Raw genomic sequence first — 23581 nt, 5'->3', positions numbered from 1 at the left:
GACATGTTGTGGGGTTGTTAACCAATGTCATAGAACAATATGTGTACTACTGTTTCATGAGAAACTATTTGTTCTGTAAGCCTTCACCTGAAGTATAATAAAAAAAAAAAAAAAATGTCAGCTTGAAGACTAAGGTGCATCTGACCCAAGCCACGGTATCTTCAATTGCCTCATATGCATGGGAAAGCTGGATGATGAATAAGAAAGACTGAAGAAGAACCAATGCCTATGAATTGTGGTGTTGGCGAAGAATATTGAATATATCATGGATTCCCAAAAGAACAAACAAATTTGTCTTGGAAGAAGTACAACCAGAATGGTCCTTAGAAGCAAGGATGGCAAGACTACGTTCCACATACTTTGGACGTGTTATCAGAAGGGATCAGTCCCTGGAGAAGGACATCATGCTTGGTAATGTAGAGGGTCAGTGAAAAAGAGGAAGACCCTCAACAAGATGGATTGACACAGTGGGTGGCTGCAACAATAGGTTTAAGCATAACAACGATTGTGAGGATGGCGCAGGACCAGGCAGTATTTCATTCTGTTGTACACAGGGTCACTATGAGTCAGAAAGGACTCGATGGCACCTAATAACAACAATATTAAGCAAGTCCCTGTAAGTAGGGAACCTATATGCCTAGCACGGAATACTCTGTGAATTCTGTTGTGACCCAGAGCTCCATCCTTGTTTCAATTCTCTACCTATACAAACCTCCTTGGTGATCTCATCCAATCTCAGGGCTTTAAGTACCATCAATTTAAGTTTCCAAATTTAGTATTTTTAAGTTAAATAACCCCTAATTTGTATCTACAGAATAGATTTCTCTCCACCAAACTCCAGGCCCATATAGCCAACTGTCTCCTCAACATCTCCTCTTGGATGTCTTAAAAGACATTTCAAACTTAAAATACCGAAGTCAAACTGATCTTCCTCCTAAACCTTCCTCATATTAGTTTATGAAGTCTCCATTTTTCCATTTTCCCAAGCCAAAAACCTTAGAGTCATCTTTGATTGTTCTCTTTCTCTCATTCCTTACATCCAATCCATCAGCAAATTCTATTAACCCTCCTTTCAAGTTACATTCAGTACTCAGACAATTCTCAGTATCTCCACTGTTACCACCCTGTCAGAGCTACCATCGGCTCTCACCTAGATTATAGCAGTAGCCTTTTAACTGGGTCTCTGCTTCCACAGCCCATTCTCAACACAGTAGCCAGCCAGAACCTTTTAAAACTAAGTCAGATCATATCAATCTTCTGCTCAAAATCCTTCAGTGCCTCCCTGTTTCACTGAAGGTAAAATTCTTACAATGGCGTAGGAGGCTAAAGCTTAGATGATCAGGCCTCATCCTTCACAAAGCCCTACTACCTCTACGACCCCTTAACTTCATATACCCACCCCTCTACCTTGCTCTGGACCTTCACTGAGCTGATACCTGACTAATCTCTCCTTCAGTAATTCAACTCCAGCCACAGCGGCCATTTTGCTGGTTCTCAAACACACCAGGAATGTTCCCGCATTAAGACATTTGTACTGACTATTCCCTCTGCCTAGAATGGTCTTCCCCTAGATATCTATATGGCTAACTCCCTCACCTCCTTCAAGTCTTTGCTCAAATATCACGTTCTCCATAAGGCCTAACCTGGCCATCCTATTTTAAATTGCAACCCTCATCCCCAGATCTATCCGTCCCTATTTCCCTGCTCTACTTTTATTTTCCATTCTCATATCACCTTCTAACATACTACATAATTTACATTTATTATTTATGATCTATCTCTCCTAGCTAGAATGTAAGCTCCACAAAGACAGGAATCTTGGTCTGCTTTGTTCTATGATATACCCCAAGCACCTAAAACGGTACCTCGTATCTAATAGAAGCTCAAAAAGTATTGTTACATTAATGAATGAACAAAAATAAATGAATTAATTAGTGAATAAGGGTTGTCACATACACATTTGCAATGCTACTTTTCTTTTAAAACAGTCACCTTTTCAAATAGGTTAGCAATGAAAACTCAATTGCATTAAAAAAAAAAAAAAGTTGCTGTCGAGTCAATTCTGACTCATAGCAACCACAAATAGTCAAGTCTGCTGTTCTTGCTAGCTGGAGAACGAACTAAGTGAGAAGAATTTAATCTAGCATATTACCTATCACTTGTCTATCCACAAAGTTAAATAAAATAGAGATATCTTCTTCATTTTTACTAAATTTCTAAAAGGAAATGTAAGCTACCCATGAATTTCTTCAAGACAAACTCTAATCTTATCTGTACCTATACACTATCCTAAAGTAAATTATTGTGGTGGTACAGTGGTTAAGAGCTAAGCTGCTAATCAAAAGGTCAGCAGTTTAAATCCACCAGCCACTGCTTGGAAACCCTATGGGGCAGTTCTACTCTGTGCTGCAGGGTCGCTATGAGTCAGAATCAACTTCACAGCAGCGGGTTTGGTTTTTTGTTTTCTTAAAAAATTATTTATGTTATATGACTAACCCATAAAAAAGTACTTCAGAATAAAAAATTTATGAGTTTTGTTAAAAGACTATATTTTTCTAAATCAAGCAAAAATACCAAGTTTTTACAATTTGAATAAAGCCATAGAGTGGAAGTACTTTTTCTGGTAATCAATACTGCCCCCTAATGGCCCATGTTGAAATCTAAAACGAAAGGACTGAAACCAATACCATGAAGAGAAAGGATCCAAAAACCAGATGTGAAGAACGATAATACTTAAAATGTTCAAATTCAATTGTTTCTCTCAATATTTAGAATTACGTTTTACACATCAGGTAAATTACATACATAATTTACTAAAGTACTAGTCTTCTAAAACTTCTAATCAGTAATTTAAGGGCTTAAACCAACCAACTCAGATCCTTATATGAGAACTGTGCCTGAACTGGATTAAAAAAGAACAACTGGATTGAGCAGGACATTCTGGAACAGGAAAGGCACAAGGACACTTCTATAACAGTTAAGTAACAGTCTTCTATATAAGAGATGATGACCTGTTTTTCATCTCTACAGCATAGGAAAAAAAATACTTTTGTTGTAACAGATTAAGAAAAAAATCACATGCTGAGGCCCGCTGGCTTATCTTTTTAACCTGTCTGCTCTTACCATTGAAGCCCTGGTGGCACAGTGGTTAAGAGCTACAGCTGCTAACCAAAAGGGCAGCAGTTTGAAGCCACCAGCTGCTCCCTGGAAACCCTATGGGGCATTTCTACTCTGTCCTATAAGGTCACTATGAGTCAGAATTGACTTGACGGCAATGGGTTTTTGTTATCCTTACCATCTACTCCACATTGCAAAGGTTTTCTGAGTAAACATGAGAGAAGTATTTATCCCACTCCTTGTCAATGATGGCACCAATCTAAACTTATATTTTAGTTAGAGTCTTTATTTCTTCAGGGTATCCCAATCATCTGAACTCCTTTCCTACGTTTGGGAAAATCATTAATGGTATTAATTTTATTCAGAAACACGATCCCTTTCCATTATACAAATCAGAAATCTTAACTCTATATTTCTATACCTCTAGACAGTCCAGGTATGGGCAAAACCTGGGTTTAGCCAAACAGATGCTAGTAAGCAGGACTTTGAATCTTCACAAGTGACACAAAGATATGGGGACAATTTGGAATTCTTTCTATCCAGGCCTGCAGCATGGAGTATCCATGGTAATGATACAATGATGGGACAGTGGCAATGACAGGAATAGCCTAGTCACACCTTCCTGTGGCTTCACGTTTGCTGTGGAACTAGCCACCTAGCCTTCCTTTGTACCTGTGTCTTTCCAAGCATGATTTTTCCAACCTTCTCGTCTCTTTTGTGAGCTACTCAACATCCTTTTATATTAGGGTATAAGTTAAGAGAACCAAAGATAAGTTACTGAAATAAGTTAAAAGTTAATTTCTCTCTCATGAAACATTTTAGTGGTGAATGGTCCAGGGCTACTGGTTGCTATTTCAAAAAAAAAAAAAAAAAAACCATTGCTGTCAAGTCAATTCTGACTCCTAGGAAGCCTGGTTGCTATAGCTGTTGCCATTTACCAGCTACTGGGAAAGAGAAAATCCAAGACATGACATGAAATTTGCACACAGCACCTCCACCCCCATCCTACTGACCTAAACTTAGTAGTATCGCCATACTAGCTGCAAGGGAGGCTGAGAAATGTGATACGTAGCTGGAAGGCCATGTGCTGAGCTTAAAACTCAGTGAATTCTATTACTAAAAAGAAGAGAACAATGAATGCTGGGAGACAGCAGCCTCTGCCACACATTGTAATGACTGCCTTCTCTGCTCAGCTTAGCCAGAATTAGTTTCTGTTGCTTATAACCAAACACCCCACGTGATTCAGATTTTTTTTTTAATTATGTAAAAGAGAGAAACCTGGAGCCCTCTGATTAAGGGAGTTAGTGGGGCCACACCATAGTTTTGAGTCCACTTTAAAACTGCTGTTCTACTGTATTCTTTACATATGAACATAAATCCAATTTGTTACACCATTATTTTGATGTTTTTTAAAAATTCCTCATCTATCCCAAGGTTCAAACATCTTGAGAGAGCAATGCTTTCCAAAGTTGTCTTTTTCCTTCATATGACTTATGACTTAAACAAAATTTAAGTGAAAAACGCCGCAGAAGCAGATGAGTCCACAAAGGTCCCTATTTTTTTAGTAATCTATTTAGTGTGTGTGTGTGTGTGTGTGTGTGTGTGTGTGTGCGCGTACACCCAACCAAACCCACCGCCATCGAGTCGATTCCAACTCATAGCGACCCCATAGGATTTCCAAGGCTGTAAATCTTTCTGGAAGCAGACTGCCTCATCTTTCTCCCGCGGAGCCACTGGTGGTTTTGAATTGCTGACCTTTCAGTTAGCAGTCGATCGCTTTGACCACTGCACCACCAGCACCAGAGATCCATATATATACATATATATTCATATGTTATAATTGTATATATGAGATATATTATCTTTGACAACTATACATTATGACAAAATTAAACATTATGAAATAAACTTTCGTGTGTTTTTCAACTTGCTGCACTTAGCATTTTCCATACTCTTTACTATATTAGCTTTTGATTTTTATAAGTGCTTTGTATAGGAAAAGAGAGACAGTTGACATTAACGGTGCTATCTATCCTCAAACCCTACTCCCACGTACTTTGGGAAAACATCTCAAACAGTAAACAGATAAAAGCAGATGGTTAAGGAAGAAGGCAACAGGTAATAAAGATATGGGGGAAAAGTATAGTCATTCCTGAGCAGAAGTCTTAGAGGTGCTATACAGGAAGACTAAAGAAAACAAGGAGATACGAAGACCAGGTGGGACAAGCACTAGCGAAATTTTAGGAAGGGAACCCAAGACTTAACACAAAGGTAGGCTTTTCCCCCGTGCTGCCTTAATAAAATGTCCGTGTTTACGAGTAACACTCACTTATATATATATATAGCGCAGCATACAGCCAAACAAATAAGTAAAGTCAACCAACATCAAAGGATCAAATACAATGAAGATAACAACAATCTTTTATTTTAACCTAAAGAAAAGAATCCAGTACCAAATAACACATTGTATAAAACTGTCAAATTTTGAATCTCTTGAAGATTGCCTTTTCAGCCCTCATTTTCAAATACTGTATCTCTAGTTCTTTGATCATTCCCGAGATGTTCTAGAGGAAAACTATCTCTCCTTTTGCTTTACTAATTCCTCCCCATCACACATATCTGAAGTAAAAACATTATTTTCTCACTAATGATCCTGGTCATAACCCTACCTCCTTTTAGCTATGCTACCTTATACCCAGAATCAGGATCAGGTATGAGGCTCAAAGTAACCAATGTGCACATCGCCGATCTTGAATGAAGCACACTATCTCTTTTACCAAGCCCTCTACCTCCAAAACATTCACAACAATTCAGAGGTCAAGTCCTGTATTAGTAAGAAATAATATGGTATAAAAATTTGTCTGATTTCTGTATAATATCTTACAATTTATAAAGCACTTTCACATCATTTTCATTTTAATAAAATACCTCTGTATTTTAACTATTCATATTAATACTTTGTTTTAAAAGTGAACATACCACCCAGTATTCACTTCATCATTTTTCTTTGCTTATAGACATATTAGAGTCAGGAATATTTATTATTTGGGGCATGACTGACAAGAATAACTGAATGTGAAAAGACCGATAAACAAAAGCCAGAAAAACAAAAGATAATATTTTGGACCCGATCTCTATTACAAGACCCCTCCAAAAATAAAGCAGTTCAAAAAGGACTAATAAGAGGAAGTAAAGAACAGAAAAGGGATAGAAATGGTTTACAAATACATTTCCTCTTTTGCTTTCAAGACTACTGAAATAGGATGGAGACTAAGGCAGTTTAAGATAAGTTTGAAAAACACTGTTATTATATGCATCTCTGAAATACCATGTAAAACCTATACTTCTATTTCTCAGGTCTTAATTCAAATATTTTCTTGAGGTACTATTCGCGCCATAGAAAAAGATGTTATTTTAGTTTCAAGGCTAAATTTTTTTTTAATTATATTTTCAAGGTACTTTTGTGAGAAAGAAAAGTAACAAATTATTTAAAAAAAAAGCCATTTAACAAAATACTTGACCCTATAATTAAAAAGCATTGAGAAATTTGAATCTCTCATAATTATAATAGGTAATCAAATTCAATCCAGTAAGAAATCACTGATATTTTCTGCAATTAGTGTTTTTTTTTTTTTTTTTTTTTTTTACAAGATAACATGGGTTTAAGATAGGCAAGGGTTTCATAATCTATACAAAGCCTAAAAATTCCCCTAGGTAAGTACTTAGCATACTCAGTAACACTGAAAATAAAAAGTCATCTCAAGAACAAGAAATACAACTATATGAGGAACACATTCTTTGTGATTTACTCAGAACAAGTTTGACAGGAACTATTACTACCATTGCTATACCATGTAACAATGCACGATCATGAACCTTTGGATTATGTATTTGAGTTAACATTCTATCAGCAGGATTAATATGTTGGCAAAAAGTAAGTTATCAATACATAAACATAACTAGCAAAAATTAAGCTCTCAATAAATACTTGACTGAATAAATGGTTCAGTGGGTGGGTAAGTGAAAGGACAGCTAGACCTATCTCTTAACTCCACAGTAACAGAATTTATCATACAATGGCCAGATACCCAAGTAAGCTGAACTGTATAGTACACTCTAAAATTAATACTAGATGGTAGATATTTATAAAAATTGTTTTGAAAGTCTTCCCTAGCAATCTTACTTTTGTAATAGGAAACTAAACTACTCTAGCTTCTAAGTACTTTTTTTAGTCTATGTTGTTTTAAAATAGCCACAAGAGGTCAGTCTTCTATAACAAATAAGCTTAATACACTACAGTCACAAGTTATGCATTTATTTTTGCAATATACACTTTACGTTACCGATTATAAATAAAATTTGAATGCACATGTTAAATTCAGTCAAGTCATTAAATCTTTGGAGATTCAACAAAAATTACAGGTCATAATGATCACATATCTACAAAGAGCCTGCATATATAACTTCAGTTGATCCTCAAAACAGCTTGTATATAAAATTATTACCAATTCTATTTGTGAGGAAGTAAGGCAAATTATTAAGAAGATGCTGGCTAAACTGAATGTTCTTTTAAAAAATGAGACTTGGGTATGCAAATTATAGTAAACAAATGAGTGCAGAATTTTCTATTAAAATTATATTCATATATATGATATATGAATCAACGTTTCAAAAGCCATCACACCACACATGCTTACCTTGCCAACTATCATTGCAGACACACAATTTTTCTCCTGTTAGGTCACAGTAACCGTGATCTGGACTGCCACAATTGGCTTTACAGTAAGGAATATCACAGGCTTCACCCTTCCAGTATTTATCACATTCACAATATACTTGACTTGGAACAGAGATACTAGTTGTACACTTCCCATGACCAGAGCAATTGTTAGGACAAGAATTGATTCTGTAAAATATAATTTATATATTCAAATTCAAGATAAATGAAAAAGATTTTTGTCTGACATTCTGTAAGCTTTATAAGTTTTATGTTGTGTCTTATGTGCTTCATTTAACACAACTGCACAATGTGGCTTCAATTCTTTATTCTGTACTCTTTTACCCCTTAATACAATTCAGTTGGTGTTTATTTGCAATTGGTCTTCATTCAACCAATGAGTTGACTTTGCTACCATGACTCCAAACTTCCAAGGACTACACACTCAATATCTGCAGCATCTATACAGTTTCAAGGACAAGGTTTTTAAAGACTTCAGTGCTCAAACGTTTCGAATATATATTTTACAAAAAGAAAATTAAATTCATGAGTACCTGAAAGCATATGAGAATCCAAGATATAACCTAGTTATATAATACAGTAAAACCTGCAAAAGCTGCAACCTGTGTAAGGCAGAAACCTGTCAGAGCAGGAAACCTCACTGAGTATTTATGAGGTAGGATTCTTAATAGAAAGCACCCTGTCAAAGGTGGAAAACTAGCAAGACCCAGAAAAACTTGACAGCAGTCCCATCAAGTTGCAGCTCTCACAGGTTTCACGGTACTTAAATAGCATGCTATGACCTACATATGCTTATGGAAGAAAAGGAATATTTATCAAATTCCATTTTAAGACCCTTTAACTATATATATTATATTAACTATATAGAATATATATAATATATTCTACTATATATTTATTTTTCCTTGGGTACCTACTTGAGATAAATTCTATAATTTCTGATTACAGAATTTTGGGAATATTTTATTTCTGGTGAAAAATTCTATGGTTATCAATTTCTGTATTCCTGGTGATAAGGAAAAAATGAATTTATACAGCTCCTCTGTGGACATTACTGTGAAAGAATTTGAAAGCATCTCTGACTACTTCATTTTACCTTTGTACTTCTAGATAGAAAAATTTAGGTAAAGCATCAGACGTAATAGATTCCCAATAAGCATTATTTTTCCTATTTTAAGGAGACAGTGGCAGAGCCACTTACCTTATCTTTTAAGTCTCAATTTCTTCATGTGCAAAATGATGAGATAATGTCTACAAAGTACTCACTGCAGTCCCTGTAACACAGAAGGACTACTAAACCTTAGCTCCTATCCCCCTCTTCATATCAGGAGTAAAATACCTTAGAACACAGCAAGTCAGTCAGGAATTCCTGTAATCCCACACATCTGTTGATACAAATTCAGTTACATCAGTTTGTATTTGTTTGCTTAATCCTTTGCCAACAAACCATTTTAAATTTTGTAATTAATTTTCAACCAAACTTAATTTGCTACCATAATGTCCTAAGAACTCAGAAATTATCCTAATTTTGTTGCATATTACATCACTGAGGAAGAGATCCTGTATAATTGAAATCTGACACACTAGCCTGCTCCTGGTATGTAAGATATTTGTAAAAACAAGTAACAAACTATTTTAAGTCAAATTAAGAGAATGATTACGAGATAGAGTTTTTTCAAAATACTTACGAATAAAAAATGTTGAAACCAGTTAGGTTATATGCAGCATCACTAAAAAAATGCAGCAGTGCATAGCCAGATGTTGTAACAACTTCAGGCACAGTTTCATTTCCCCTTACTTCAGGAACTATCAAGCCACTAAAAGAAAGCAAAATTGACCATTGTGTATATTGATACACATATGACTGGTAATTACATAAAGTTTACTCAAAGATGCTCTTGTCAGAATCACTAAGCATCTACATTACAATGGGCAACTAGAAGACAAATAAATCTAAAATGAGCTCCTATCCATTTCTCACCCAGTTAGCTCTGCTACAGCTGCTATACACTAACATCAACTCTCATACCTCCCCCTCCCTTTTTTTTTGCTTCTCACCATCTGGACTATGATGTGACATTTCTCTCTTGTCCTGCTACCCATCCTGTCACAATACTACAGGGATGACTTTTACTTTACTCCCAACAAGTGGCCCTGTAGCCTTATTCTTTCTCACTGGTTGCAAACTCTGATGAAGCTAGAAGGTTCACGCCATACTACCTAAGTGATCATAAGGCACTCTACTTATGTATTTCCAATATTAATCCAGGTTTTTTAGGTAATTTTAAAATATATAATTTCTATGTTTCTTTAAAATTTTGCTCATCTATACAAATTATATTAATGTATAACTATTCCACAACAGAATCTTGCTCATTTAAGCCCATATGTTTAATGCATTTGAAATGATGCGTTTGAATTATGGTACTGGCAAAAATATTGAATATACCATGGACTGCCAGAAGAACAAACAAATCTGTCTTGGAAAAAGTACAGCCAGAATGCTCCTTAGAAACAAGGATGGTAAGACTTCTTCTCCCATACCTTGGACATGTTATCAGAAGGGATCAGTCCCTGGAGAAGGACATCATGCTTGGTAAAGCAAAAGGTCAGCAAAAAAGAGGAAGACCCTCAACAAGATGGACTGACAACAATGGGCTCAAGCATTACAACAATTGTGAGGATGGCGCAGGACCTGGCAGTGTTTCGTCCTGTTGTACATGGGGTCACTATGAGGACTCCACGGCATCTAACAACAACAAAAGCCCATGTGCACACAAAAACTAAATTGGTGGGGGAATGAAATAAATGTACAAAAGCAAGAGTTATAAGTTAGTAACTTACGCTTCCCCTTTTTTAAGCTACTTGTTGGGGTGGGGGCAGGAATGCATATCTCCAAAAACTACCATTTAGTTATACCATTCTACCATCTCTTTATCTGTGAAAACATATGAGAAAGAAAAGAAAAGAAACAACTACCAATTAACTCAATATGCCCTTTAGACACAGTTTAAACTTATGCTTAGGTACCACTAGGAACTGAATTCACTCATTCAAATTATTTGACAGAAAAAATGAAATATTATAATCAATTTATTTTGTAAACACCTACTTAAAAGAAAACAAATTAAAAAGTAATCAACTCTTGATTTTATGCATTAGTAATTATTATTATATCTACTACCTTATGTTTGTGAGTAAAGAAAAGAATTTAAAAGGAGACTTTCAGTAGAATTCAAGTTCTATAATATCAATCTTAATTATGCATCCATAATTTTCATTGTACAGTGAGACTACATCAAAATGGGTACATTGCTAAAAATACTCCCAGGTTTTTGTAATAGATATACCTAGCCTCTGGGATCTCTCAAACAGATGAAAAAGTGGATGTTTTCTTACTTTTTTTTTTAATATATTTTTGTAAAATTTGCAAGTGTAAGATAGTTTAACCACAGTTGGTTAAAACTGCTGTTTCTTTCTCCTCTGACTTCTCCTCTGACATATCATGTGATACGGTGTTGGAGTGGCTGTGGGGCACTTTTAGTGTTCCGCTAAGGGGAAGCTGAGTTGGGGACACATTTAGTTTGGGTTTAGTGGGGTATTTTTATGTGGTTCACAGTTATTTTTGTGCATATTTAAATCATTGCTCACAGTCCCAATGCGGGAATGGCTTCCAGGGATACTCCTACTGTTCACTTTCTTTTTTTTTAATTATGATTTAGGTGAAAGTTTACACAGCAAATTAGTTTCTCATTAAACAGCTAATACACAAATTGTTTTGTGACACTGGTTGCCAACCCCACAATGTGTCAACATTCTTCCTTTCGCCATCCCAGGTTCCACTTCCATTTGTACAGTTTTCCTGTTCCTTCCTGCCTTCTGGTCTTTGCTTTTGGGCTGATGTGCCCATTAGTCTCGTATACATGATTGAACTATTCTTGCTTATTTTTAAGTTTTCTAAATGCAATAAATGAAAGAGGGTTTCAACTTCTTGTATAACACAACAGGTAATTCATACCAACTACATTCCCAATGAAGTCACCTAGCAAAATGACAAATTATATAAAAACAAAAAAATCAGCTTGAAAGCATTCGAGAGCTAACAAGATGGTGAGCCCAGGCATTGGGGCCATTCTCCCCTATGGGTATTTGCTAATTTCAAAGTCGGAAGTGAGGGCTGAAGAGCTAAGAGGCGGGGTGGTATTATCACAGCTAAAGAAACAAAAAGAGGAACCCAGAGCCCTCACTTTGAACTGAGACCTGAACTACCAGGCATAAAAGTGAACTAGTGAAAGTAAGACAAGCCCTTAGGGAGAATGCACTGCAGCTCAGGTGTGAATCACAATACCTGAGTTTGGACTGAGTTGACTGTGGATTGCTAGTGTCCCTAGGCACTCTCTGGAGGAATATAACATCTTTCTAGGTCACAAATTATTACTACATATGATTTTGCAAACACAATGTCCAGCATTCAGTAAAAAAGAAATACTAATAATAACACTGAAACAAGACTATATGAACAATAAACAAGACAAACAACAGAGAATCCAAAATCTGATAAGGGTCTAGTATGAAGAAGCCCTGGTGGCACAGTGGTCAAGTACTTGGCTGCTAACCAAAAAGTCAGCAGTTGGAACCCACTAGCCACTCCACTGGAGAAAGATGTGGCAGTCTGCTTCCGTAAAGATTACAGTCTTAGAAACCCTAGGGGGCAGTTCTACTCGGTCCTACAGGGTTGATGCGAGTTAGAATCGACTCGCTGGCAATGGGTTTGGTTTTTGTTATCCTGAATATTAAGAACTCTTACAACTTAACAACAAAAAAGACAGACAACACACTTTAAAAGTTGGCAAAGAGTTCTTGCTTCAGCAGCACATATACTAAAATTTTTTTAAAAAATTAAAAATAGGCAAAGGACTTGAACTGACATTTCTTCAAAGAAGATCTACAAATGGCCAACAAGCACATAAAAAGATGCTCAACATCATTACTCACCTAAGTACAGCTATTAAAGGTGCATATATTGAATCTCCATCATAAACATACATATGATCCCAGCTACATTCTGTAGCAAAATGATTGAATCTTAATCTTAACACTGCATTTGGACTGTAAAAAACATCAAAGTAGTTAAAAATATACAATATACAAAGCACAAACTGAAGAAATTTTAGACAGTATTTTATTAAAAACCTAGTTACAGACAATTTTGCTATAAATCCTTAAATCACCAGAATAAAAGATTGATAAGCAGTCATATCTGATTTGTTAAAACTGACATACAACTTCAAAATCTATTAAGGCCATAAGTATGCATCATCATTTTCTAAAAATTTATTCAATAGGAAATGTTCTAAATCTTGACTGAGGTGGAGGTTACTTAAGTTGTATACATTATTGACACATCTTGTATGGTACATGTAAAAATCAAGACTTATTCAAAAAACAATTATTCTACAGAATCTTTAACTAAAGGCACTACTAAGGTCCTCAAGTTTTAATCAAAAGGTCTCAATGTGATATGTTAACAAACAAACAAACTGAGACCACAGGTACACAACAGAGAATTAATAGCTTTTAAGGTTTTAAAAATTGTTTTATAATAAGAAAAAAAGAATAGTTTTCCAAATACCATAAAATGGATCAAAAAGAATTCATATCAATTAATTTATGATTTATTTCACAATACATTTAAACAGATATATTCAGTTTTAAGCCCTAAACCACTGAAAAACACCTCTAACCAGATAATCAACTCTCTCTTCTAAAAAATGTTCTGTTTTAAGACCCTTAGAGCTAAAATGATGAAATTTCATGAACCAAGGGGATAGCTCAGCATGGAACTCTTTTTATACTTTCATGGAATCTTCATATTCTACAAGATGTTTAAAACAAGCTAAAAAATGCCTACTCAATTTAGAACACCACAGTAACATAACTCAAAAATAAAACATATATAAAAATTAAACCGTTATCACAGGTGAAAGGGTGCTATAATTTATATTAAACATGATGTCTAGAGGTTGTAAATCTCATGAAAAAATATCATGAAAAATTGTTTCAATAATAAGCAATTAAATAAACTATATAAAGTCCTTACACTTTAATGCTTTAACACTGATATTATCACCTTCTTTATCATTCTGGAATAAAATAAATTAATCCAATACAAGATGTATACTTACTAGCCTTCAATTAGCCATGTACATTTAGTTTTATATTTATAGTTAATTGGACCATCTGTTAAATACCCAGAAGGTTCTGTTAACCTAGAAGAAAACAAAATCATGAAAATAATTACCTTAGAGTAATTTTAAGACACATAGAAACATAAAAAAAAAAAATTAAGACATAGCAATTACCAAAAAGGAGAATTTCTTTACAACTTAGGAAAATTTTCAAACTATCATTTTTCTCTCTAAATCTCAAAAGAAACTTATTTTGGTTTTCATTAAGCCTTGATTTACCATGAATATTTCATTTTACATACAGGAAAAAGACACTGAAAGATTAAATATTATATTGTCGCATTCACTGTTGATGCAAAACTTTATTTGCACATAAATTAGGTTGAGGCAAAAAAAGAAAAATCAAATGCACTTTGAAAGATGCAGATCTATGGATCAGAGAAACAGTATATGTGAGGCCCATTTTGGGAAATTACATTATTACTTATATTTATTTTTCATCCACCAGGATTGCTAAAGTAGCTGTCACCAGACATCACAAAGTCCTGCTGCCATTTGTATTACTATTTTCTCTTGTCTATTTACAATTATCTTCTACTTTAAACATTTTAAAAAATATAATTAGAAAAACTTCCTCAGATTTTCAGAACTTAAAAATGTTTAGAACTAAAGATTCCATTTTTCTTCATTTTGTTCTCCTTAACTCCAACCCAATTATTTTATCAACAAAAGACCATATTTTAAAGAATTAAAATATCTTCTCACTTAACTTTTATATATTTGTATGTGCACATGCACAAACATGTACATAGACGCATACATATATACATTAGGGCTTATCAGTCTTTATATATTCACACATGCCTAGACACATACACATACATACAAATACATATATACACATATGAGAATAATTATCTAGTTGTAGATAAAATTAAATTTTCCTTATAGTATAGAGCCTTAAAACATTTTTTTTAAGTGAAAAATGTTTCATTTACCTAAATCGGGGTGACAGAGAAGTCAGTCAATATGAATGTTTTTGAAGCCTTTCATAATCCTTGAAAATTGCTTTGGATAATAAAGGGAGTAATTCATCCTTAGGGAAATTTCTGAAGAACAGCAGGCAAATCCCTTTGCTCTCAAATCAATCTAACAATAATTGAGCATTTTCTAAGTGTCAGGTAAGCACATAATGTATTTCCTCATTTAATTACTTCAAAAACCCTATGAGATAATAATTATTAACCCCATTTTACAGATTAGAAAAATGAAGCACCATTTAAATAACAGGTTAAATACCTTGACCTGACTTTCCACTTCGAATAATAGCAGAAGGAATTCAGAAAACCCTGTACTGAAGGCAACTAAAAAAGCTAAAGGAAGATTTTACAATCTTAAAAGCATCTAATAAGTAACAAAACTGTAAGAATTTACCAAGCCAAGATCCAGAAGTTGAAAATTTATAAAGGGTGCCAAATAGTCAAGGCTGCTTTTGCTCAAGAGTGATTTTTTTTAGAAAAACCAAAAATCCAAACCTGTAGCCTTTGAGTTGATTCCAACTCATGGCAACCCCATGTGCCAGAGTAGAACTGAGTTCCATTGGGTTTTCTTGGCTGTAATCTTTACGGAGGCAGATCGCCAGGCCTTTCTTCTGCGGCACCACTGGATAGGTTCAGACCACCAACCTTTCTGGTAGTAGCCGAGAGCAAACCATATGCACTACTCAGGGATCTATCCATTTAGAACAGACTGTCAAAAGGCCAAGAGTGCTTTTGGCAGCCTAAAGGAGACAGGAAGACAAAACTTTGAGGCAGCGACTCACAAAAGGTAGGGGCTCAAATAAACAACATAGCACATTGACTTGGGACACAAAAGTACTATTAGGATAAGGTTGTACCAGAGGTAAATCAACTCCTACATGGACTTCAGCTTAGCCATGAGTCATCCGGATGGCAGAAAACCCTAAATCTTCAAATTGGATTAAGGTGATGCTAGTACTGCTAGGGGAGCCCTGATGGCACAGTGGTTAAGAGCCATGGCTACTAACCAAAAGGTCAGCAGTTTGAATCCACTAGCTGCTCCTTGGAAACACTATGGGGCAGGTCTACTCTGTCCTATAGAGGTGCTATGAGTTGGGATCGACTTGATGGCAGTGGGCAAGGTTAGGCCTCCTAAGGAGCCAGAATTCTCCTTAGAAGCAAAGATGGTGAGACTTTGTCTTACATACTTTGGACGTGTTATTAGGAGGGACCAGACCCTGGAGAAGGACATCATGCTTGGTAAAGTAGAGGGTCCGTGAAAAAGAGGAAGACCCTCAACGAGATGGACTGTCACAGTGGTTGCAACATTGGGCTCAAACACAGCAACAACCGTGAGGATGGCGCAGGACTGAGCAGTGTTTCGTTTTATTGTACACAGTCACTATGAGTTGGAACTGAGTCAACAGCACCTAACAACAACAACAAAAAGGACTGCTAGTATGCCAAGGCTCCTAGCAGAAGACAGAAAAATCTTCTCTGAAGAAAGATAACATTATCCTAGGTCTCACATTATTTCTACCAATAATTTTTCAAATAAAATGTCTAGCACATGATCAAACATAATTAGTTAAAGATACAAGACAAGAAAAATAAGAATAGAAGGAACAGACCTAAAGCTGGTCCAATTACTGAGATTATCATATGCATACTATAAAACAAACATGCTTACTAAGTTCAAAAACATAAATGGTAAGATCTAAAATTTCAGCAGCAAATTGAAAACTATAAAAAGTAACACAGCACATTTTAAAAAAAAAAAGGAAATTCTAGTGCTTAAAATTATAATAATCAAAATGAAAAACTCAGTGGACAGGCTTAACAATGCATTAAACACAGCTGAAAACAGGATGAGAGATTTAAAAGACAGGTGCATAGAAAATATCCAAACTTAATTATGCAGAGTCCAAAGAAAGGAGAAAACAGAAGAAAAGTTAATACGGAGGATAGAGTGAGAAGGTCTAATATATATTAAGTTGGAGAACCAGAATGAGAGAAGAGAAAGAAGAAACAATTTTAACTATAAAATGGCCAAGAATTTCCAAAAACTGATAAAAGATATTAACACACAGATTTAATGAGCTCAGTAAACTGATAATGAAAATCAAACCATTTATTTAATACATGAACAGATTCAAAAAGTCATTTATCTCAATAAACAGAGTAAAAAGCCTTCTAGTTCACTGTATAGTGCCTGGGGTGTTAAAAGTTTGCAAGCAGGGATTGAAGGTATGACAGTTGGTCTCTATTCGCCTGGAGCAACAGAGGAAGGAGAGTTAGGAATAGGAGGAGGATATGGAATGTGTGGCTTAGTGCCTCCATGAACAACTGCTTCCTTTACCAAGAGACCAGAAGAACTGGACGGTGCCTGGCTATCACTACTGAACATTTTGATCAAAGATTCTACAGAAAAATCCTGACCAAAAAGGGAAAATGTAGAACAGAATTTCAAATGTTCATGGACTCCAGACCTTCTGAAGCCATGGAGGCTGGATGAATCCCTGAAATTACTGCTCTAAGATAATCTTTAAACCTTAAAACAAAAATATCCCCTGAAGCCTTTTTAAAAGCAATTAATACTCTAGCCTAACCAGTTAAAAATGTCTGCCTTGAGCATTACGCTTTTTTAAGAAGTATATATAAGGGATCAAAATGACAACAGAAACTCAAAAGATTAGAAAGAAAACTTAGAGGGCAGTGAGGTTATATTAATGGGGGAGGAACAACTCCAAAAACTAGGGTGAGAATGGTTGCATAACTCAAAGAATGTAAACAACATCACTGAATTGTACATGTAGAAACAGTTGAACCGGTGTTATATTTTGCTGTGTATACTCTCAACAGCAAAAACAAAATATAATAATTCAACAGCCAGTCATGTTTCAAAAAGAACATACTGTGTAACTATATTGAAAAGATGACTTTCTTAATCTGAAAAAAATGGTGTCTACAAAAGCCAACTGCAAACAAAATACTTAATGGTGAATTATTTGAACCTTTCCCTTTCAGACTGGAAATGAAACAAGGATGCCCACTATCACCATATTTATACAACAGGGGATTATAGACCCTAGCCAGTGCAATGAAGAAGGAAAAAAATAAAATAAAATAAACAATATAATTATTTAAAAGGAAGAAATATTATGTCATTATTCATGATGATAATCTAAAAGAATGTGTTCACATAGAAAGTGGAAAATGTGGTAAATTTTAAAAAACATTTGTAGTTTGGTTAAGAGTATTGTGGATTAATCTTAAGTTTCTGTTTTTGGTAATAGTATCATGGTTGTGTATGATGTTAACATTAGGGGGAGCAGAATGAGGATATAAGGTTAACTTTTTGTAGTATTTTTGCAAATTTTCTATACGTTTAAAATTAGTTCAAAATCATTAATTGACTTACACTCACTGATTTTTAACCAATGAAAGAGTTTGTAAAGGTTGCTAGATACAAAATTATACACAAAAATCAACTGGATTTTTGTCTTCTAATCACAAACAGAAAATGAAATGTTTAGAAAGACAACGTTCATAAGAGTTTCAAAAATATTAAACAGAAATAAATCTAACAAATGATGTTCCATACTCCACTTAGAAACTACAACGCTATACCAAACCCAACCCAATGCCGCCAAGTCAATTCCAACTAATAGCAACCCTGTAAGACAGAGCAGAACAGCCCCACAGGATTTCCAAGGAGCAGCTGGGGGATTTGAACTGTTGACCTTTTGGTTAGCAGCCAATCTCTTAACCACTATGCCACCAGGGTTCCATAACACTATAGAGAGAAGTTAAAGAAGACATAAAGGAAGTTATTCCTTCTTCTTAATTGTATGACATTATACATTTTATGTCGCTCTACAGATTCAGTGCAATCTCAATCAAAATCACAATGATTTTTTTGTGGAAATTGCCAAGATGATTCTAAAGCTGGGAAGACCAAGGGCCAAGAATAGTCAATAAACTCCTGAAGGAAAAAAAAACTAAATAAAGGATATCAAGCTTTATTATCAAACTACATAAATTAAAACACTGTGATATTAGTGCAACGACAGACAAAAAAAGACCAATGGAATAAAATACAGTCATAAAACACATATATACATGAATATTGATTTATAACAAAAGAAGCGCTTTAGAACAGTGAGGAGAAGACAGCCTTAATAAATGGCACTAGACCAGTTTTGTTTTTTTATCTTCTAGAATATAGAAATATATCTTCATGACCTCAGCGTACAGAAAGATTTCTTAAACAGAACACAGAAAGTAAAGACTGGTAAGCGGGACTATATTAAAATTAAGAATGCATGTACATCAAAGACATCATAAAAAAGTAAAATGATAAACCACAAACAAGATTATATTTCCAACAAAATTAAAAGGGTTTATAGTTGGAATATATTAAAAATTCCAACAAATCATTAAAAAAAGACAATGGGTAAAAGACTTGATCTAGTACTTCAAAAAAAGAAAATCCCTCAATATAAAAACTTACTACAAAGCAAAAGTAATCAAGACAGTGTGGTGCTGGCATAAAGATGGACATACAGACCAATGGAATAGAATTGAGAATTCAGATATAAACCCATATATCTATGGTCAATTTATTTTCAACAATGGTGCCAAGACATCCAACAGGGAAAGAACAGACTTTTCAACAAATAATCCTGGGACAACTGGATAGCCATATGAAAAAAATGAATTTGGACCCCTACCCGATACTATATGCAAAAAGTAACTTGAAATGGATTATAGACTAAATGTTAGAACTAAAACTATAAAATTCTTAGAAAAAAATACAGGAATAATTCTTTATGACCTCGAGTTACGCAAAATCTTTGTAACTATGACACCAAAAGCAAAAGGGACAAAAGAAGATATAAACTGGATTTCATCAAAATTAAAAACTTTTGTGCTTCAAAGGAAACCATCAGGAAAGTGAAAAGAAAGGTCACACAATGGGAGAAAATATTTGTAAATGGTGTATCTGATGATAAGAAACAATAAATAAAGAACCCTTACAACTCGATAATAAAAACATAAATAACCCAATTAAAAATGGACGAAGGGACTTTCGAGCAACATAGTGCTATAGTCAGAAGCACCACACAATCCCTCTGCAGCAAACACCCAAAAAACTAAGTCAAACAGAGTCACACGTCAATCCTGAAACCCTAAGCATCAAATGAAGAGATAAGGAACTCAGCCAAGCACCTAATGGAATAAGAAACTGACTGACAACAGAGAGCAAGGAGAGATACATGCAGAGGTCCCCTATCAGTTACCACAGCACGGATCAGCCATCTTGGACTCCTACTGGATATCAGCAAACAGGAGGTACGAGAAAGCAGCTTCACAGAACTTCCAGCAGGAGACAGAACAACCAGTAACCAGCAATACACGCTTTCCAACCCCCCAACCTTCACCCCCGCTCGGCCTCCTCTGCTTCCTGCAGCCACAGTCTCTTGGCCAGGAAGCACCCGCTTCACACCGGTGTTGCTTGGTTTCCACTCGCCCATACTGGCCGACTTCCTGAGTGCCGTTTGTTGGCTGCTGATGTTGCTTTTTTCCTTCTTTAGATTTCTTCCTTACCTCTCACCACCTCCCCCTCCTTTCTCTCAAATACCTGGCTCCGTGCACCATCTTTGCTTCTTCCTGAAAGGCTGCAAAACACTGCTTGGCTGGGAAACTGTTTCTCAGCCCGTGCCGCCACGCAGGTGGGACCCCCAGGGCTTTTTTCTTTGTTTGTTTGCTCTGATTTCTTCTGTTTTGAAGTGTTTGTTTTCTTTTTCTTTTCTCGGTTTGGGAGCCCCTTCTAGCCAGGCAGTACGGCACAGCTTGGAAGTTACTCCCTTACTCTGTGGAGACGCACAGGGACATCCCTGAGGACATTTCTTTTTTCTGTTTTTTTTTTCTCTTTTTTTTTGGTCTCTTTCATTTGTTTTCTTCTCTGTCTTATTCCCTTTTTGTCTTTCTTCATTTCCAGTCCCTTGATTTATTCATTTTTTTCTTTTACACTTTTTCTTTTTTTTTCTTTCATTTTTGTTCTTCCCCACTTCTCAGTCTCTCAACTCTCCACTCCAATAGCAAGCTCCCTTAGTGCTCTTTTTTGTTTGTGTGTATGTTTTTGGCCCCTGTTCCTCTCTCCTCTCTCTTATCTTTCCCATACCCATCTTAGCTCCACACATCACAATCTACACCCTCCTTCCTGGCTACCTGCACCATGCACTGAACATCACACTCCCAAGTAGCACAGGCACAGCCTACTGAAACCTGCCCTGCATTGATTGCCGGTCTGCACTGTCAGCCCTAGTACGTGCCACAAACAACCCATCCCAGCAACTCCCCTTCAGCTGGACCTGCCCTGCTGTACTATACCTCAGTGACTGACCCTGCCCACTGGAGAAGGAGGTGAAAAGTAACGTGCCCACATATGAGCAAACAACAAAGAATGCACAGTCCAGCTGCTCAGACATAACCAAATAAAACAAAAAAGCAGGATGAAACAAACAAATCTACAATCAATAAACAAGGAAAATAACCACTGAATGCCCCAAAGACAGCAGACAATATCAAAACATATACAAAAACGGTAGGCATCCAAAATAAAACACAAGATGACATTCCAGTAGAAGAAAAGGCACTATAACTACCTGATGGGGAATTCAAATCTCTAATATTCAGAATTATCCAAGAGTCGAAGCAAAAAGCAGACAAAAATGAGGAAAAAAATAGACAAATTCATGGAAAAGGCAGACAAATTCATGGAAAATAATACAGGAACAAAAAGCTAAAATAAATTCAAAACTAGAAACTCATGCAAAAAAAAACAATTAGAAATCCGAAAGATAAACAACAAGATTTCAGAAATCGACGTGTCATAGAAGGGCTAAGGGGCAGGTTTGAAATGACAGAAGATAGGATCAGTGAAATTGAAGACAAACACTTGGCTACAACTCTGTTGGAGGAAAAATCAGAAAAAAGAACAAAGAAAATTAACAAACCCTGAGAATTATGTGGGATACAATCAAAAGCAAAACTCTGTGAGTGATTGGGGTTCCAGAACAGGGTAGAAAACAGAGAGGATCACTGAAGAATTGCTGACAGAAAACTTCCCCAATATCATGAAAGATGAAAAGCTGACCATACAACAAGCTCAACGAACCCCATATAGCATAGACCCCAAAAGAAAATCACCAAGGCATAGCATAATCACACTCACTAAAACCAAAGGCAAAGAATCCTGAGAGTAGCTTGAAAAAAAACAAAAGTCACATACAGAGGAGAAACAATAAGACTAAGCTCGGATTATCTGGCAGAAACCATGCAGGCAAGAAGGCAATGGGATGACATATATAAAAGCTTGAAAGAAAAAAATTGCCAGCCAAGAATAATAAATCCTGCAAAACTCTCATTCAAATATGATGGTGAAATTAGGTCACTTCCAGATAAACAGAAATTAAGGGACTATGTAAAAATCAACTAAATTACAAGAATTATTAAAGGGAGTCCTTCGATCTGAGAAAAAACAACATCAGACCACAGGCTGAATACAGGACACAGGATTGTACTAGCCAGATACCAACGTAGGAAATGAATCCTTAAGGACTACCCAAAACCAAAAGAATTACAATGGGGAACCAGAGGTTAATCTGTAAATAACAGCATCAGAACAATAAAAGAGGGAATAAAACGCTGTAGGTACTGAATCTTCTAATGGAGAAGAAGGCAAGGTGATATCAAGTAATAGACTGGTTCAAACCTAGGAAGATAAGGGTAAATTTCAAGGTAATCACAAAAAAAGTTAACAAATTTACTCATCAAAATAAACAAGAAAAACATAAAATCTCAATAAAAACAAAACCTACAAAAACAAAAGAAATGAAAAAAATCCACAAACAAAAGGAATTCAGCACAGGAGAATAAAAGGAACAAAGAAAACGTCAGCACCACAAAAAAAAAAGCACTACAAAATGACAGCAATAAACTCACACCTATCAATAATTAAACTGAATGTAATTGGCCTAAATGCACCCATAAAGAGATGGAGAGTGACAGAATGGATTAAAAAACAGGATCCATCCGGCAATCCGGCAAAATGGCGCTCTAGGCAGAAGCACCACGCCATCCCTCCACAGCAAAGATCCAAAAAACTAAGCCGCACAGAGAATACAACAATCCTGAAACCCTAAAACATCAAATGAAGAGATAAAGAACTCAACCAAGCACCAAATGGAGTGAGAAAACAGACAGAGAACGGAGAGCGAGGAGAGATTCATGCAGAGATCCCCTACCAGCTAACGCAGCGCAGATCCGCCAACTTGGACTCCTATCGGCGACCAGCAAACGGGTAGGAGAAAGCAGCCTCACGGAGCGTCCAGTGGGGAAAAAACAACCAGTAATTTGCGATATACGCTTTCCCACCCCCCACCCTTCTTCACCCTGACTCGGCCTCCTCTGCTTCCCGCGGCCACAATCTCTTGACCGGGAAACACCGGCTG

The 23581-nt window shown here is 35.8% G+C and overlaps 1 protein-coding gene across 4 annotated transcripts in view; it reads right to left on the bottom strand.

The window, feature by feature from the left end:
• ATRNL1 (attractin like 1) overlaps positions 1–23581 on the bottom strand; it is a 743508-nt gene that overhangs the window by 678717 nt on the left and 41210 nt on the right. For all 4 annotated transcript variants that reach the window (XM_004374869.2, XM_023729981.1, XM_023729982.1 and 1 more), the window contains exons 2-5: positions 14041–14124; positions 12851–12964; positions 9544–9672; positions 7815–8023 (exon numbers count right to left, since the gene is read on the bottom strand). In XM_004374869.2, the coding sequence (XP_004374926.1) occupies positions 7815–8023; positions 9544–9672; positions 12851–12964; positions 14041–14124 (536 nt within the window). The remainder of the gene's footprint in view (positions 1–7814; positions 8024–9543; positions 9673–12850; positions 12965–14040; positions 14125–23581) is intronic.

The sequence above is a fragment of the Trichechus manatus genome, unplaced genomic scaffold (assembly GCF_000243295.1).
Source record: "Trichechus manatus latirostris isolate Lorelei unplaced genomic scaffold, TriManLat1.0 scaffold00031, whole genome shotgun sequence".
Classification (NCBI taxonomy): Eukaryota; Metazoa; Chordata; class Mammalia; order Sirenia; family Trichechidae; genus Trichechus; species Trichechus manatus.
This window is presented reverse-complemented; position numbering and strand designations above follow the sequence as displayed.